Source organism: Canis lupus, chromosome 2 (assembly GCF_003254725.2).
Source record: "Canis lupus dingo isolate Sandy chromosome 2, ASM325472v2, whole genome shotgun sequence".
Lineage (NCBI taxonomy): Eukaryota > Metazoa > Chordata > Mammalia > Carnivora > Canidae > Canis > Canis lupus.
In genome coordinates this window covers 4,424,972-4,442,680 of record NC_064244.1, presented here as the reverse complement: position 1 = coordinate 4,442,680, position 17,709 = coordinate 4,424,972, and the positions used below count along the sequence as shown (strand labels likewise).

Sequence of the window (17,709 nt, the reverse complement as noted above, 5' to 3'; positions counted from 1 at the left end):
GAGCAGACGTCACTATATCTAAGAGCTTGCCTGATTAGGGCTTGCTTATGTAAAAGCTATGGTACTGTGGCCATAGGTAACTGAGATCCACTCCAAAATCTTTGACAGTAAAAACAAGAAACTAGTTACCACTGCAATAATTACCTCTAGCTATCACTAGTTGTGTCAAATATATTAGGAAAATGCTTGGACTTGCCTGGTTCTTAAGAAAACTCTAAATCAGAGTTAACATGTAATGAAATTTGACAATCTGGGATGATCTAAGATCTGTATCTTAATTCCAGTGCTGCTGAGGGGCAAAACATGTATGTGGGAGCCACGCAGGCTAACATTCAAATCATGGGTCTGCTACTCATTAACTATGGAATCCTGGGTCAGTTTATCCATCTCCCTGAACTACAGCTGACTAGTTAATAAAAAGTAGGCTATAACAGCACAGCTCCTTGGTGAAACTATTGCAATGACTAATAAGTAATAAGTAAGACGTATTAAGCACATAATACAGTGTCTAGCCCAGAAGACAACACTCAACAAATCCTTTCCTCTCCACTTCCTTGGTTAACACATCATTTTAAAAAAATCCATAAAAGTCCTACCTGCTTAAAGAGACTTCTTCAGACTTCTTAGCCACTAGTAAAGAAAGCAGGAAAATACATTTTAAGTCAACAATAGAAAAATACAGAATATTAAAACTGTAAGACAGATGATGACTTGTTCAAAAGTATTCCTTTGGGACCACACCTGGAAACCACACTACAGTGGATATTAATTGTACTATTGGTAGGCAGTTAATGCATTAAGAAATCTCATTTTCTCCTCTATATTTACCAATGCAAGAAAGAATTCTAGTTATCAGGATGTGGTACATACAAGTGGATGTTTCTAATGACCATTATTGTAACCAAACCAAACCCTATGAGACTGACAGGAAATGGTATCATTAGCAGAATCATTATCATAAAGTGACAATGGCAAACTTAAATAGCATGATTTTCCTGGACTTCCACTACTAGGAGCAGTTAAAACAGACTATACATATTTAGCTGGAACACAACGGAACCTCTCCAGCTCCTCAGTGGAGACTGCTAAGTTCAGGATGAAATGCCTCATCACAAAGTTCGGCTCGGCTCCGGTCACAATCTTGGGGTCCTGGGTGGAGACCCTCAGGGAGTCTGCTTTTCTCTCTCCCTCTGTCCTTCCACCTCGCTTGTGCTATCTTTCAAATAAATAAATAAACTCTTCTCAAAACCTTTTCTAGAGAAAGACATAAGGCCTAGAAAAAGAACATTTTATTTTTTTATTTTTTTAAAATATTTTTTTCTTTATTTATTTATGATAGTCACACAGAGAGAGAGAGAGAGGCAGAGACATAGGCAGAGGGAGAAGCAGGCTCCATGCACCGGGAGCCCGACGTGGGATTCGATCCCGGGTCTCCAGGATCGCGCCCTGGGCCAAAGGCAGGCGCCAAACCGCTGCGCCACCCAGGGATCCCAAGAACAACATTTTAAATGGAATGAATTGAGCCTCCTGACTTGTTCAGTAGAGAGGGCTGAAAATTTCAAAATGGACTGATACTTGGCTAAGGAAATAAAAGCTTCCTTTGTCTTCCAGTATCTTTAACTTGGTATTCTTCAATCTATCCTCCACACGAGACGCCTGCAAACTATGGCCACAGGCCAAATCCAACCTGCCATCTGGTTCTGTAAATAAAGTTGTAATGGAGCACAGTCACATCTATTTCAATACATATTGCTATGGCTACTTTCACACGACAATGGCAGAGTGTGAGACCCCAGGGCCTAAAATATTCACTATCTGGCCCTTTTAAGAAAAGCCTGGTGATCCCCATTTTATGCCATAACCAAAGGGCCCTAATTCAAATCTAATCTGATTACTCTTCTATTTCAAATTCTCCTATCAATCCCTGCTGGCTCCCTCCCCAACAGCCATTCCATATTCTTCATTCTTGCTGGAGAACCACAGCTTTATTTGGATAGTTAGTGTCCCAATACACAAAGAATGTGGTCTCGCCCCAGCTGCAAAAGGAGAAAGGATTATTCTAAGCTAATCACAGTACCTGACTTACCAGTGACTGGTTTAGGAACAAGCAAGTCATGTTACCTAGCCTATAAAATGTTAGGGGAAGTTTACTGCAAGCTGCTGAGTTTTCTTCCTATATAAAAGAAACACAAAGACAAACACAGTTCTTCTGGTCATGGATATTGTCATGTGAAAATATGCCTGAAGCTGTTGCTAATTAGCCAAGCAGGAAAAGAGACAGGGACTCCTGGGTGACTCAGCGGTTGAGTGTCTGCCTTTGGCTGAGGCCCTGATCCCCGACTTCCCCGATCAAGTCCCATGTTGGGCTCCCTGCCTGGAGCCTGCTTCTCCCTCTGCCTATATCTCTGCCTCTCTCTCTCTCTGTCTCTCATGAATAAATAAATTAAAATCTTAAAAAAAAAACACAACACAAAGACAGCTCTATTCTATTATGAGCACCTTGAAAGACCAAAACTCTATTCCATCTTTGCTTCCTATAACTTGCAAAACCAAAGCCAACCTAAAGAATTTCTGTGATAGAGATCCACTAAGTTAAAGGTTTCTTCCTACATTTCAGACCATGCAACACACTAGGTGCCACCTCTGGGGAGCAACGGTAACATCTTTGTGACTGCGAACATTTTTGTGCTTTTATTATAATTTGTTGAGCCCAAGTTGCCCTTTTTGAATATTTATTATGATCATCTTTTGACTAATAACAGAGTATCTTATTTCCAAAAAACTACAGTATTATGCAACAAACAGGAGAGAACATTGTTCTAATGAAGTCAACATATCACATTCTGACTTAAGAGAAGTGAAGTCACTAATAGTGAGATTGTGTTGATGCAACAGCATCTAAAATAACCTGTGCTCCTCAACAGGCTTCCGTAGGATAGGTCATCACCTAAAAAATCAAGCAATCTCATTGGTCTTTCTGCACACTAGCTAAGTTTTGCAGTTCTTATTGTTTGCCATTTGTGTAAAGGACCAGCAAGGTATTGCAGAGTTCCAGTTTTAAGGATAATGAGACAAATCACGCTATAATAATATTTACTAAATGAAATCCACTTGTAAAAGTCAAAATACCATTTGTATAACCAGTAATTTTTATAACATGTTTATAGAGGAAACATAAAACATACTAACTTGAAAATCTTTTTTCCTTATTTACACAAAGCTATCCCATAGGATTTTAAGTCTCATAACTAATGAGGGCACCTGGATGGCTCACTGGTTGAGGTTGTGATCCCAGGTTCTGGGATTGAGTCCTACATCAGGCATCCGTATGGAGCCTGCTTCTCCCTCTGCCTCTCTCTTTGCCTCTCTCTGTGTGTCTCTGAGGAATAAAGAAATAAATTCTAAAAAATACTAAGATAACGAATTTATTTTCAGACAATACTGCCTCATATTTTAAATTACCAAAAAGAACTTCTCAAATTCTGAATCCTAGACTATTAAGAAAGAAATTAAGAAACCAAACACCCATGCAATTTACACATCCGATTTGTTTTGTTTTGTTTTCATTGCTTTTTCATGATCAAAACTGCCTTACTCTGACTTCATCTATGTTAGGACCACCATAAGTAATTCACTCTAAAAAATCATACCTAGATCATGATTCTGTGAAGAATTTTCAGGTTTCATTTCTTCTTCATGTTCAGAAATTAGTTGGTCACTGCTACGTATAAGAAAGAGTGATAAACAATGAGACTTTTTTAATACTGATATGAAAAATATTTACCAGATATATCAAATTCTTAAGATTTTTCAAAGAATATCAGGGTTAACATCAAAACTTAAATTACCCGAATAGGTACTTCAAATTTGTTAGTTCTAAAAACTTTTATCAAGTATGTAATTATAATTAAAGGAGAAACAAAAGTAAGGTGAACCAGTCATGAGTTGAAGGCATTTTGCTCAGTAAACTAAGAGTTAGCCTGCCATAATGGAAAGTGTCTCAAATCCCAAAGTCCCAGCTCTAAAACCAGCAGCTTTTTGTTCTTAGACCAGCCACTTCTCTTCCACTCAAAGTCTTTCTCTATAAAACAGGAATCTTACCATCTTATATTACAAGGCTGTTAGGAGGATTTAATGAGGTATTATACCCAAAACGTGGTCTCTCAGGCAAGGTGATGCCCACAACTCTGGGAAGGGCAATATGAGACCTTCCATGACCTAATAAAAAAGGTATTCCACAGGAGTTAAAGCAAGCTTGGGGGGCAGCCCGGGTGGCTCAGTGGTTTAGCATGGCCTTCAGCCCAGGGCATGATCCTGGAGACCCAGGATCGAGTCCCATGTCGGGCTCCCTGCATGGAGCCTGCTTCTCCCTCTGCCTGTGTCTCTGCCTCTCTCTCTCTCTCCTCTCTGTGTATTCTCATGAATAAATAAAAATAAAATCTTAAAAAAATTAAAAAAATAAAGCAGGCTTCGGGTACAGATGTAGGAACAAAGGGGAAGGAAAGTCCAGTCTCTTCTTGTAGTATTATTTGAACTCCTTTAATAGTTTAGAATGGTCCTAACTAAAGTCTGCTAGCAGAAAAGACAAACAAAATCCTCGAAGGTTAATTCATCATGAAGGTCTGGGCTAATATATGGTTTCCACGTAAGGTTTTTGAGTGTGAAGGGAAGGGTGTATGGGGCTAAAGCCAGAAGGCCCAGCTGCCAGAACAGCATGCCGGTGGCTTTGGAATAGCAGCTGAGCATATAAGCATATGTAATAAACAAAAAAGGGTTGTAAGTTTGAATTCTAAGTGTGGATCACCATGAGGACTGACGAATGAGGATCAGCAAGGGCATCCTATGAGCAAAAGTCAATCATGACTGGACTGCAGAACCAGTTTCAACAGCAATGTTGCAGGAACAGAATCAAAGGAAACCACAGAATGATGAGCATGTCCTTTTTTCCATCCAAAAGGCTTATGAAAGAGGACTGTCTCTCTGGTCTTAGGGAAACCCTTAGGTTCTCGGGAAATTCAAGGGGGAAAGTATAGGCGATAACCCACAAGGAAAAGTATAAAGTTTTCTATGAAACTGAACATCTTAGGACACAATAGTTAGTCAAAACAGACGTTGAGGTGGGTAGTTCAGTCAGTTAACCATCTGCCTTTGGTTCAGGTATGGCCTCAAGGATCCAGCCCTGTGTTGGGCTCCCAGCTCAGCAGAGTGTCGGCTTCTCCCTCTCCCTCCACCCCTCCGCCTCACTTGTGCTTGCTCTCATTAATAAATAAGTAATAATAAATAAATAAATAAATAAATAAATAAAATCTTTTTAAAAGCACCCAGGTATAACATTATGTGAACCCCATGCAGAAGGGTTATAGTTGGAATGAAACAGATACAGTGAGGATCCCTAAGGATAAAGGTCTCAAGAGTCCTGACATAAAGAACCCTGCACCCATTGCTACTTCTAACTAGTCTAGCCTTTTGCTTGGTTTCTGGGTGATGATAGGCTCTAACTCACTGCCATCCCAAAGTGCTGAATCAAATTATACCTTCTCAGCTGTTACATAGGAAGTAACACTATTTTACTATATTTTAAACCTCAGTTGAGAAATATCTAGCATGTTTTAAGTTATTTTCATTTTTGAAAAAAGATTTTACTTATTTATTCATGAGAGACACACACATACACAGAGAGAGAGAGAGAGAGAGAGAGAGAGAGGAGGCAGAGACATCAGCAGAGGGAGAACCAGACTCCTCACAGGGAGCCAGACGTGGGACTCGATCCCCAGGCCCCGGGATCATGCCCTGTGCCCACGGCAGACACTCAACCGCTGAGCCGCCCAGGTATCCTAGTAATAACTAGCATTTTAATGTAAACTTACATATTAATACTATTAATAATAGCATATTCTTCTGCAGTCCATCCATATACATCTTAGGAAAACCTTCCTAAAGAGAAGACTGACTATATTTCATGGTTCATCTTTTACAGCATATTTTACAGCAAGCATAAGGGCTATTCTAAAATAACAGAGAGATAACTTCATCCTTAAGAACTCAGAGTATTTAAGCACCTAATCTGATATACTTCATCAGGGTAATATCTCACATGTTGCTACAGAATTGACCACTAACATGTCCAAGTGTTCATTTTTGTAAATTAACCCCACGGCTAAAATGAAGGGACAAAAAAGAAGTCTCTGGTTCCACTTGGGTATCATAGTAGAAGTTGCTAATTTAAAACCCTCTGATGAACAAGAAACTATGCCGAGGTCACTGATCTGAATAGGTGAAGGGTTTTTTAAAAAAAATTCCCCATTTTGTGACATCTGGGTGGCTCAGCGGTTGAGTGTCTGCCTTTGGCTCAGGGCGTGATCCTGGAGTTCCGGATCCTGCTTCTCCCTCTGCCAGTGTCTCTGCCTCTCTTTGTGTGTCTCTCATGAATAAATAAATAAAATCATTTTAAAAATCCCCATTTCTTCCTTAAACTGGTACAGTGTACCTCCAAACCACCTGGAGGCCAGGTCGGTATAAAAGCTATCTGTAGGCTTAAAACAGTAATATTCACACTAATGATAAGAAAACAGTCATAGTTGCAGTTAGTGATGTTAAGTTAAACATGTGGTAGGCACTAAATCACATGATTATATATATATAATTATTTACACACAACCACCCTTGAAGGATATATTATTATCCTCCTTTTCATATCAGGATATGTATCTGGTGATGGTAAGTAATGTTTCCAAGGTCACATACCCAGCAAGGAGGCAAGCTAACAATTAAACCTAGTCTTCTGTGAATCTAAAGTCCATCTCTTTTCTCTTTATCACTCACCTATGATTTATCCTCATTAAAGGAAGAGTCTATTCACCTAAGGTTCTCTTTCATCCTTCAATCCATTCCAATTAAAAATGAAAATGATAAAACATACTGGACATGAAAAAGTATAAAAACTGATGAACCCAGAGTATCTGCTAATGGTAACCACTTCGGGATCATCTAACAACATCAGTATTCTTCAACAAAAAGTAATAAAGCAAAGTGTCATCCAAAAAAACAAAACAACTCCTACTTATGCTTATTGTATATCTTTTAAAGTATGAAATAGAATCTTAAAAAATATTAATAAAAGAGTTCAGATATCCAGAATTGTGTCATAAAGTAAACTACAAGTTGGGAGTCCCCATTATAAAACTAATAATATTAATATGAAACCCTTTTAATATAAAATCCGATGGCAAAAAAACTATTGCAAATGACATCAATCAATATTACAAAGAAATATGAATTCTGCTATACACTGTTCATGTTGGCCTGTCAGAAAAATTGCTTTCTACCTAAGAGATGACATCCTGACATTTTTCACTATATGACTATAACTTAATCATCTTAAGATAAAATTTATGACATGAGAAATTGTTACCACTCAAGACAAAATAGTAAGGTTTAAAAAACAAAACAAAAAAATACTCTACCTTTTAACCGTATCCCCTGAAAGTAGACGTGCTCCTTTTCCTACTAAAAATTTCACCATTTGCTCTTTGTTTTCATTTAGAGCAACTAAAACTGGTGTGAGGCCATCCTGTAAAAGTGAAAAAACAACTTATAATTTATAAAATTACATATTTGCATGCTAAATTTTAAAATTTCTATACATTCTGCTAAACTTAAAACATATACTGTAGAAAGTAAAATAAAATTAGCCCCTTCCTTCTCACCACTCTGTGTTTTCACCACCTGCTCCTTCTTTTTAAAAGACTGCTTTCTCAGGGAGCCTGGGTGGCTCAGTTGGTCAAGCATCTGCCTTCAGCTCATGAGCTCAGGTCATGATCCCAGGGTCTCAGGATGGAGCCCTACCTTGGGCTCCCTCTGCAGCAAGGAGTCAGCTTCTCCCTCTCCCTCTGCCCCTCCCCTCCACTCGTGCTCTCTCTCCTGCTTGTTTGCTCTCTGTCTCTCTCAAAAACATAAAATCCTTTTAAAAAGTAAAATTAAAAAAAAATAGACCTCCACTACCTCTTCATAGATTACCTGAAGTCATTCTACAAACTCGCTTCAAACATTGCCTGGCTCCAAGAATCTTTGCTTCTCTCACATAATATACCATGGTACACTCTATTCCACACCATCTAAACCAAGAGCTTCTCGAAGGCAGGGGTGATTTTTTTAATCTCTGTATCTCCACTCTCTAAAACATAGTAGTGAATATTTAAAATATTGTTATTGATTTTAATGGATATCTCTGGAATAGTGTTTTTTCAATTATATTCCAAAGAATACATAATTTGCAAGAAGGAAGACACTGTGCCCCAAAAGAAAGATTCAATGATCATCTATGTTTGTGAAATACTCAAAACTGCACTATACATGTAGCACAAATGAACTCCATTTACATTTGCTTATCCCCATTTGACAATTCCTTTTTTTTTTTTTGTAGCAAACATTAATACTTGAGAAATAAGAGTTCTCAGGGATATAGCTTTAAGAACTTTCCAATAAAGGCGAGGGTTTTCTCCAGGTTGTACAAACTTGCTTGATTCTCTTCTATCAATGGTATGGGATCCCAGATGTCAACACAAAACACTGAGTCACTAAGGAGTCACTAAGGAGATGGACTCTGAATGAAAAGAGCTAGGTTTCAGGGTAGCTGGGTTGCGTAGCCAGTTGAGTGACCCTTGGTTTTGTCTCAGGGTGGTGGGATCCAGCCCCACCTTGGATTCTGGGCTCCCCTGGCACTCAGCACCAAGTCTGTTTAAGATACTCTCTCCCTCTTCCCCTCACCCAACCCCCCAAGACTGTGCATGTACAAGCTGTCTCTCTAAAATACGTAAATAAAGCTTAGTAGAAATCAAAAATAGAAAAAGAATAAATAAATAAATAAAAGAAATAAGCTTCAACTGAACATTGAATGCTTAATACTAAGTAGTTCGTGGTTGGGAAACCTGAGTGGCTTAGAGGTTGAGCTCCTGCCCTCAGCCCAGGGTGTGTTCCTGGAGTCCCAGGTTCAAGTCCCACATCTGGCTCCCGGCATGGAGCTTGCTTCTCTCTCTGCCTGTGTCTCTGCCTCTCTCTCAGTGTCTTTCATGAATAAATCAATAAAATATTTTTTAAAAAAATAAATAGTCCTTGGTCAAGGAGGGCACAAATGATGAGATGAGCGCTGGGTGTTATACTTTATTGTGGCAAACTGAATTAAAATAAAATTATAAATAAATAAATAAATAAATAAATAAATAAATAATAAATAAATATCCTTGGACTTACTCCTATTATACAATGATAAAGCTTTATCTTAACTGTTAGAAAGCTCAGTATGAGATTTTTCTCATTTTTATCTTTTTGATTAAATTCAATTAAATAACATATAGTGTATTATTAGTTTCAGAGGTAAAAGGTTGTGATTCAGCAGTCTTATGTAACACCCAGTGCTCATTCCATCATGTGCCCTCTGTAATGTCCATCACCCAGTTACCCCAAACACCCATACCAACCACTCCAAGGACACTCAGGTTGGTTCTTATGATTAAGAGTCTCTTATGGTGTGTCTCCCTCACTCTGTCTTGTTTTACTTTTTCTTCTCTTCCCCTCTGATACTCTGTTTTGTTTCTAACATCTACATAATGAATATGACCATATGATAACTGTCTTCCTCTGACTGACATAGGATATTATGCTACGTGAAATAAGTATGAGATTTGGTCTCAATTATATTAATTCTGGGACCCGTAAGGCATATCCACTTCTAAAAATCCTCTTAGTATTCCAGTTTCTACTGTGATTACTATTTATAATTATTTTGTATTTTAGGCAAAGTGTAAATCAGAAATAAAAATATAACAGCTTATCAATAAAAATAGGAATACTGGAGGAGCACTGTGTTTTTATAGATTGGTAAAATGAATTTAAATGAAAAATCTTAATAACAAAAAAATTCTAATACTGGCTTACATAGATTATTTTTAGCACAATCAATAATACTAAATAATTTAATATTCTCTGCAATATGCATAATATATCCAAATAAAATGGATTAACCTCATAGGACTGCAGATATTCCAAAAGGAACACGAATACAGTACATTTAAAGAAAAAATGGTTTTCAAAAAAAAAAACAACTTTTAAATTTTAACTTGGAAAATTCATCCTGAGGTACCGGGTGACTCAGTGGTTTAGCATGGTGACCCGGGATCCTGGGATCGAGCCCACATCAGGGTCCCCATAGAGAACCTGCTTCCCCCTGTGCCTAGCTCTCTGCCTCTCTCTGTGTGTCTCTCATCAATTACTGAATAAAGTAATGAAAAAATAAGGAGACAAAGAAACAGAAAATTCAATCCCAATCCTAAGAAATTAACATAAAATACAAAATATATATTATAAATTAATATGGAGTGTCTTGAAATCTTGAAATCTTTGTCAACATATACCATAAAACAGTAATTGTAAACTCAATGGTTATGGAGGCAAAGCAGGTGACACGAGTCAGTGAAGAACCTAGGCGGGGACACGAGCAAACTGGAGACACACGCCTCCTATAAAGGGACAGCCTCTGCACAGCATACCAAACAGCAGCATGGGCTCAAGGTACCAGAAGTGATCTGTAAGAAAAGCTCAAAATCCAGAGTTCTACATGCGTGCCATAATTTTAAATGTTAGCTCAACTGACAGTGGAAACTAAATACATCCGGGGGCCACATTTAGTCTATAGCCTACTTGTGTTTTTCTATTTGCTGTGACTGTTTCCAATGGCCGTGCATAAAACAAATACTTGGACATCAAACCTTTCCTAAAGCATCAGGATCATGTTTTACCAACAAATTAGGCCCCACCTTCTAAGGAAAATTGCTGTGAAGACTCATTAACACCTACTGTCAGAATTTTCCAATGCTTGTTTCAACTACAATCTATTTGTATTTACTTCCCTCACATTGCTAACCGAACAGACAGGAGTTCAGAGGAATGCTGAAGCAAAGTTATTAAAACAATTACCATCTGTATTGTCACTAACTACATGCTGAATGTTTAACACAGTAGTGATTATGCACTATGCCAGGGCCCTATGAATTTGAAAGACATCCTAAGATAGTCTATCGCACAGCTTCAACTAAAAAAGAAGGTTCACGGATTTCTACTGCTGCAATTGGGAAAACCCTGCTTGTAATAATCAGAATGGTAGCAAAACACGTAAAATCTTTAAAGGGTCAGACTCTACTTATTAAAAGACTACTCATAAAGACTTCCCATCTGGGTGCCGGTGAATGACTGATAGCTGGAAGAAAAGGTAATTATTTTTCAAGCCAACAGAGATGACCAATAATTTTCATCTGTAATTCTCAAAGAGATACAGACAGATGAAAGGCTAATGTTGGAGAGAGTGGAAGGAAGTAGCCAGTATCCAACTTCAGTTAAATCTCTTCCAGAGATTTAATATTTTTACATCTCTAAATTTGTATATGTATACCTACCCATTCAGTAGTTCTTAGCCAAGAGTTGTATCAGAATCTCAAAACCCTATTTCCAAATTTCTGCGTACACACGTTATTGGATTCACTCCATCGAAATCTTCACGGGACAGTTTTAGGCTTGTAAATTCTTTTAAAGTTCCCTAGTTGACTGTGATTCACCAGCACAAGTCTAGCTGAGAACTAGTACAGTACACAACCATGCCAGTCTCCTCTTTCACCTATGTGGCCAATTCTCCCTATCACTTGAGGATTCAGCCAAAAACAGAAATGAGTCACTTATCAAACCTGCATTCAATTTCCATGGCTAGAGGTAGAACAAGGACTAGTAAACTCAAAATGCAACTTGATTCCATTATTTACACACTCCTTACGTCCTTCCCATCAAGACATTCTAGATTTGCAAGCAGAGTTTAGACTCGTATCTAAGTGGCTATAGCTGCAAAATACTATACTGTGTTCTTTCCTCTTCTTGTCCACTTTTTTTTTTAAGATTTTTATTGATTTATTCATGAGAGATGAGAGAGAGAGAGAGAGAGAGAGAGACAGGCAGAGACACAGGCAGAGGGAGAAGCAGGCTCCTCCATTCAAGGAGTGCCATGTGGGACTCGATTCGGGAGACCACGGGATCATGCCCTGAGCCGAAGGCATATGCTCAATCACTGAGTCACACAGGCGTCCCTTTTCGTGCCCATTCAACCACCAGTTTACTGCCAATCTGATGTCCTTAGAGTCCTCCTAGAATTGATCTCTATATAAATTTACAACACACTCACTGGTTCGTGAGTAAGAATTACTATCCCTGAAAATTGAAGACTCCTTACCTAAACATAAACACTGAAGAAAAACAAACACAATCCAAAAACCTTGTCTTGATATTTCCCCTCACTTGCCAAATGTCTAAATCACTCTGCATGTTCCTGACTGCTTTCTCCTTTGCCCCTCTTTTGTCCCTCTTAAGTCAAGGCTGATAAAAGACAAGCTCTGACCGTGTTAATAAATCACTTTTTGATCAAATAGGAACTTCTCAACAGCAGCAAGATTTGATATTGTAAAATACACTTGTTTTGTGTTTTAAGACAAAGCCTATTTCCAAGGCAAATTTTGCTTTCCTCTGTTGTTTGACACTAAATAAGAAAACAAACTGGGTGAGAAAACATTTTTGAAAATAAAGTTTCAGAACACATTCTGTGTTCTCAAAAATATTTGCCATAAATACATAAAAGAAACCTGTATTCTCTAATGCTTCTTTAGAGGTATCATTATTTAGGGGCAACTGAGTGGCTCAGTCCGTTGAGCATCTGACTCTTGGTCTTAACTCAGGTGATGATCAGAGTTATAAGATCCAGCGCTGCGCCAGGCTCAGCACAAAGTCTACTTCAGATTCTTACTCTCTTTCTTTTCCCTCTGCCCCCACAACATCCCCTGCTTGTAGATGCTCGCTCACTTCCTCAAAAATAAATAAAATCTCACGGCTGAGTAATACTCCATTGCGGACATATACCACAGATTACTCAACAATTAGAAACAAAAATACCCACCATCTGCTTCAACATGGATGCAACTGGAGGGTATTATGCTGAGTGAAGTAAGGCAATCGGAGAAGGACAAACATTATATGGTCTCATTCATATGGGGAATAGAAAAGAGTGAAAGGGAATAAAGGGGAAAGCAGAGAAAATGAGTGGGAAATATCAGTGAGGGGGACAGAACATGAGAGTCTCCTAACTCTGGGAACCAAACAAGGGATGGTGGAAAGGGAGGTGGGTGGGGGGTTGGGGTGACTGGGTGACGGGCACCAAGGGGGGGGCACTTGACGGGATGAGCACTGGGTGCTGTGCTCTTTGTTGGCAAACTGAACTCCAACTAAAAAAATTTTGAAAAAGAAAAAACTAAAAGATAAAATAAGTACATAAACCCCAGAGTGTGAGGTGAAAAAATAAATAAATAAAAAAGCTTAATTAAAAAAAGGAAGGCAGGAAGGAAGAAGTATTATGGTAAGCCTGGGGGGCTCAGTGGGTCAAGCATCTCTCTCTGGTTATGGTCACGATCCCACTCCTGACATCAAGCCCCGTGCATCAGGCTACCTGGCTCAGTGGGAAGGCCTTTTCTTTCCCTACCTCTGCCTTTCCTCCCTACTCTTGTTTGCTCTCTCTCATATAAATACAATCTTCAAAAATAAAAAGTGTTGTTATTTAAAGCAAAAGCTTAGACAGTTATTTCAAAATATTTTCATCCAGGAAATGTTTGAGCTTCCAAATATGAAAAATCGACCCTATCTATGGCACACAACAGTGTTTCTGCAAGGGCAGCGACTGAAGGTAATGCATGTCAAAGAAAACACAGGGAGACTGGCAAGTGTGGTCATCACCAGCTCCCCATGCACACCTACCACCCCACTGAGGAAATACATAGGCTGAGCAGGAGCTACTCTCCGGAATGGGAGGCCTCACCGTGGTACATGGCTGGCAGAGTGGCTACCAGCACAAGCAGATACCACCTGTAGGATGTCATGACCTGATCCCCCTGCTCTCATCTTCTGAACCTTAGGGCCTAGAGTGCCCAAGGCCTATTACAACCTGCTGCTTTCTCCTCCCATTTACATTCACCCAAGCTACTCCTCTGGGTCACGGTCTCCTACTCATCCCCAGAAGCATCCATTTCCTAAGCCCCTGCACACCTTTCGGCCTCCATCATCACCACACTCCCCTCTAGGCCTTCAATCCTTTGTGGGCTCTGAGGGCACCATCTACTCCCAGGCACAAAGGGGAAGATTTTCTTTCTGGGGTGGAAGGGTGGCTAGCAGACAGAATGTGGTCTTTCTATATGCATTACTTTTCTTTTTCACTCACTCTGCTTTGGTTTTGGAGTTGTTTCCATGATGACAGGACCTACTGTATAAAATTCAGTGTCGATGTCTTCATATATATATGTACCTATGTACATATATATGTACATATATATATAAACCTTTTGCAGCTATCTATAAATAAATAAATAAATAAGTATATATATATATATATATATATATATATATAATGTCAAGTACGTTGTAAAAAAAAAAAGTTGACTTGTACCGTGTTTTTGGCCTCTATATTTGCGTTTTGTAAAAGCAGCTTCTCTGCTATTGAGACAATCCCTTCGTGGGCTGCATAATGGAGAGCTGTGTTGCCCTTGTTGTCTTTCACTTTAGGATCAGCACCGTGTTCCAGGAGAAGAGTTACACATGCCTCTTCTTGGCATTGTATAGCCTGTGAGCATTACAACAAGAAACAGAATGTAAATTCTGGGAATTGAAAGGAAACATGCCACAAGTTTCACCAATGAGTTATGTTTAAATGCAACAAATGTTCATTCCAAGGACTTCAATCCAATCCACCTCAGGCAGACATAACTGTGACCACCCACCTTCACGAGAGCTGTCCTGTCTTCGCCATCACAGAGGTTAAGCTGGCAGTGCCGATCTACCAGGAGCTTCACCATATCTTCACGGCCAATGGCACAGGCCAAGTGGAGAGCAGTTCTGTGAGTGTGAAAGGACTTGTCAAGAAATTACAGTGTACCTTTTCAAAAATTGCAAATCAATTCATAGAATTGTAAATGTTAAATACTACATTATTCTCATGACTCCAAAACAAAGAATTAGTTTACTTTAGAAGAAAGTACAATATTTTTTAGTGATTTTTCACCGCTCTATTAAAAGAGCAGCCTATCTGATTAGGAAGAGCATGACCTCAAGAGGCAGCTCAACCTGGGTTTGATTCCCACTTTAACTCTGTCGCTTCACAGTGACCACTTAGCCTTATCGCAATTTCCTTATCCACAAAATGGGCATAAAATGGGCATAAAAATAGTTATCTCAGGTCACCTGTCTGGCTCACTCTGAAGAGCATGTCACTCGATCTCGGGAGCCAGGGGTTCGAGACCCCTGTTGGTTATAGAGGTCACAAAACAATAGTAATAATAAATAAAATAAAAGGTACTTATCTCACAGGACCTCTTGTCGTGATCCTTAAATGAGGATCCATGCAAAGTGTTTAGATACTAGTTCCTACCACAAATATTATTAAAGCTATTACTACAACTTACAAAGACTCACTACAATTAGGTAAAATGATCCAATTATGCCTACTTTGCAGCTACGTTTAAGGATGAGCAAGAATACTCTATTTCAATGATTCCAAGATGCTCATTTTGTCACCTTTTAATATCTCTGACATCGGAATCCAATTTCTAATTCAAAATGTCTTAAAACTATAACTGGCATGATTTCTAAAAATTTCTTCTTGGTACATAAATAGTGGGGCATCATACAATCTACAGTGTGCCTTAAGTGAAAGAATGACATATACAACAGGTCTGTTGCACTTCTAGTCCTATGCTTGGAATTACATTGTTCAAGAACTAAAATAATTTTCAGTAGGTGAAAGCACATGACGGGTAAAAGAGACCACAATAGCAAAAGAATATTTTTAAGTAATTCTTAGTTTGCTTTTCAAGGAAGTTTGAGCCAAAGGAAACTCGGATTTCAAAGAAACAGGCACAGCTCATTTTATCTTTTTTGGAGGGGGGTATGTGGGGAAGCTCATTTTATTAAGCATTTCAATTAATAGAAAAATGTTTAGAATCATAGAAATCAAGTATTTCCAAGTACCAATATTAGTATTTAGTATTATTGCAATGTCAAAAGGGCAGGTAAAGGTAATCTTTTACAATTTCTGATCTTCAGAAATGTTTTCCTTTGACAGGAAGTTCCAAGGAAAAGCTTCAGGTGAGATTAAGTCCTAATACTTCCATTTAAAATTTCTCACCTTAGGGGCACCCGGGTGGCTCAGTTGATTGAGTGTCCAACTTTTGGTTTTGGCTCAGGATGATCTCAAGGTCGTAAGACGGAACCCCACATTAGGCTCCATGCTCAGGGTGGAGTTTGCTTGGGTTCCTCTCTCTCCCCCTGTCCCTCCCCTTTCCCATGACCCTCTCTCTCCCTTTAAAATAAATACGTCTTTTAACTTTTACAAAATAAAATAAAATCTCTCATCTTAGGAGTGCCTGGCTGGCTCAGTCAGTAGAGCATGTGTCCTAAAACGTCAAGCCCCACGTTGGGTGGAGAGATTACACTTAACAATGAAAGCTTTAAAACCGGGATCCCTGGGTGGCACAGCAGTTGGGCGCCTGCCTCTGGCCCAGGGCGCGATCCCGGAGACCCGGGATCGAGTCCCACATCGGGCTCCCGGTGCATGGAGCCTGCTTCTCCCTCTGCCTGTGTCTCTGCCTCTCTCTCTCTCTGTGACTATCATAAATAAATAAATAACTAAAAAGAAAAGAAAGCTTTGAAACCTAAATACATAAAATTTCTCATCTCGTTCATACTGGGCAACATGAAATCTTTTTAAGATTGAAAAGATCCTGAGTAGACTATGTCTGCTACGTAACCCGTGTTCAGGTTCTGTTTGAGAAATAAATGGACTGAAGAATAAATACATTTGGAGAGTTCAATAGTTTTTAAAGATTTATCTATTTCTTTGAGAAAGAGAGAATACATGAGTGCGGTGAAGGGCAGAGGGAGAGGGAAACAATCTCAAGCAGCCTCCCCATTGAACATTGAGCCTGACGGGGGGCTCAACCCCACAATCCTAAGAGCATGACCAGAGCCAATATCAAGAGTCTGATGCTCAACAAACAGCCACCAAGGCACCAGGAAAGTTCAATATTTTTAAAGAAAAGTTTTGTAAAGTAAACTAATACTTTTGAAATAGCAATAAAAATTTATATTTGCTACTTTTTTTCAGAAGAGGGAAACAACAAAAGTTCTATAAGCTATCACGGTATCATTTGTATTTTTTATTTTCATGAGGATTTAACTAAAATAAAATTTTATTGTTATTTACTTATTGCTTGTTATAAAGCTGCACATAACAAAGTCATATGTATATATTTAACGTATGCATAATAAAATCTACAATACAGATAAAAATATTCCCCTGAGTTCTGAAGAGGCTAAAGGTTGTCAGAAAATACCAATCCTCGCCCATCAATTTTTTTTTTTAATAGAAAGAGGGGCACCTGGGTAACTCAGTCAGTTAGGCATCTGCCTTTGGCTCAAGTCATGAACCTCGGGGTCCTGGGATCGAGTCCTACATCATCAGGCTCCCTGCTCCACGGGGTTTCTGCTTGTCCCCCTGCCCCTCCCTGCTGCTCATGTGCCTGATTTCTCCCTCTCAAATGAATCAATGAAACCTCTTAAAAGTAAATAAATAGAAATTCT

The 17,709-nt window shown here is 38.9% G+C and overlaps 1 protein-coding gene across 22 annotated transcripts in view; it reads right to left on the bottom strand.

The window, feature by feature from the left end:
- LOC112664800 (ankyrin repeat domain-containing protein 26-like) overlaps positions 1 to 17,709 on the bottom strand; it is a 113,469-nt gene that overhangs the window by 63,008 nt on the left and 32,752 nt on the right. For 18 of the 22 annotated variants that reach the window (XR_007403664.1, XR_007403663.1, XM_049096731.1 and 15 more), the window contains 5 exons: positions 14,853 to 14,967; positions 14,522 to 14,695; positions 7,464 to 7,570; positions 3,651 to 3,721; positions 597 to 630 (listed from right to left, as the gene is read on the bottom strand). Coding sequence is in view for 20 of the 22 variants with exons in the window: in XM_049096731.1 (XP_048952688.1) it covers positions 597 to 630; positions 3,651 to 3,721; positions 7,464 to 7,570; positions 14,522 to 14,695; positions 14,853 to 14,967 (501 nt within the window). In the remaining 2 variants the exon portion in view is untranslated. The remainder of the gene's footprint in view (positions 1 to 596; positions 631 to 3,650; positions 3,722 to 7,463; positions 7,571 to 14,521; positions 14,696 to 14,852; positions 14,968 to 17,709) is intronic. The other 4 variants (XM_049096716.1, XM_049096718.1, XM_049096693.1 and 1 more) reach the window with 3 other exon arrangements.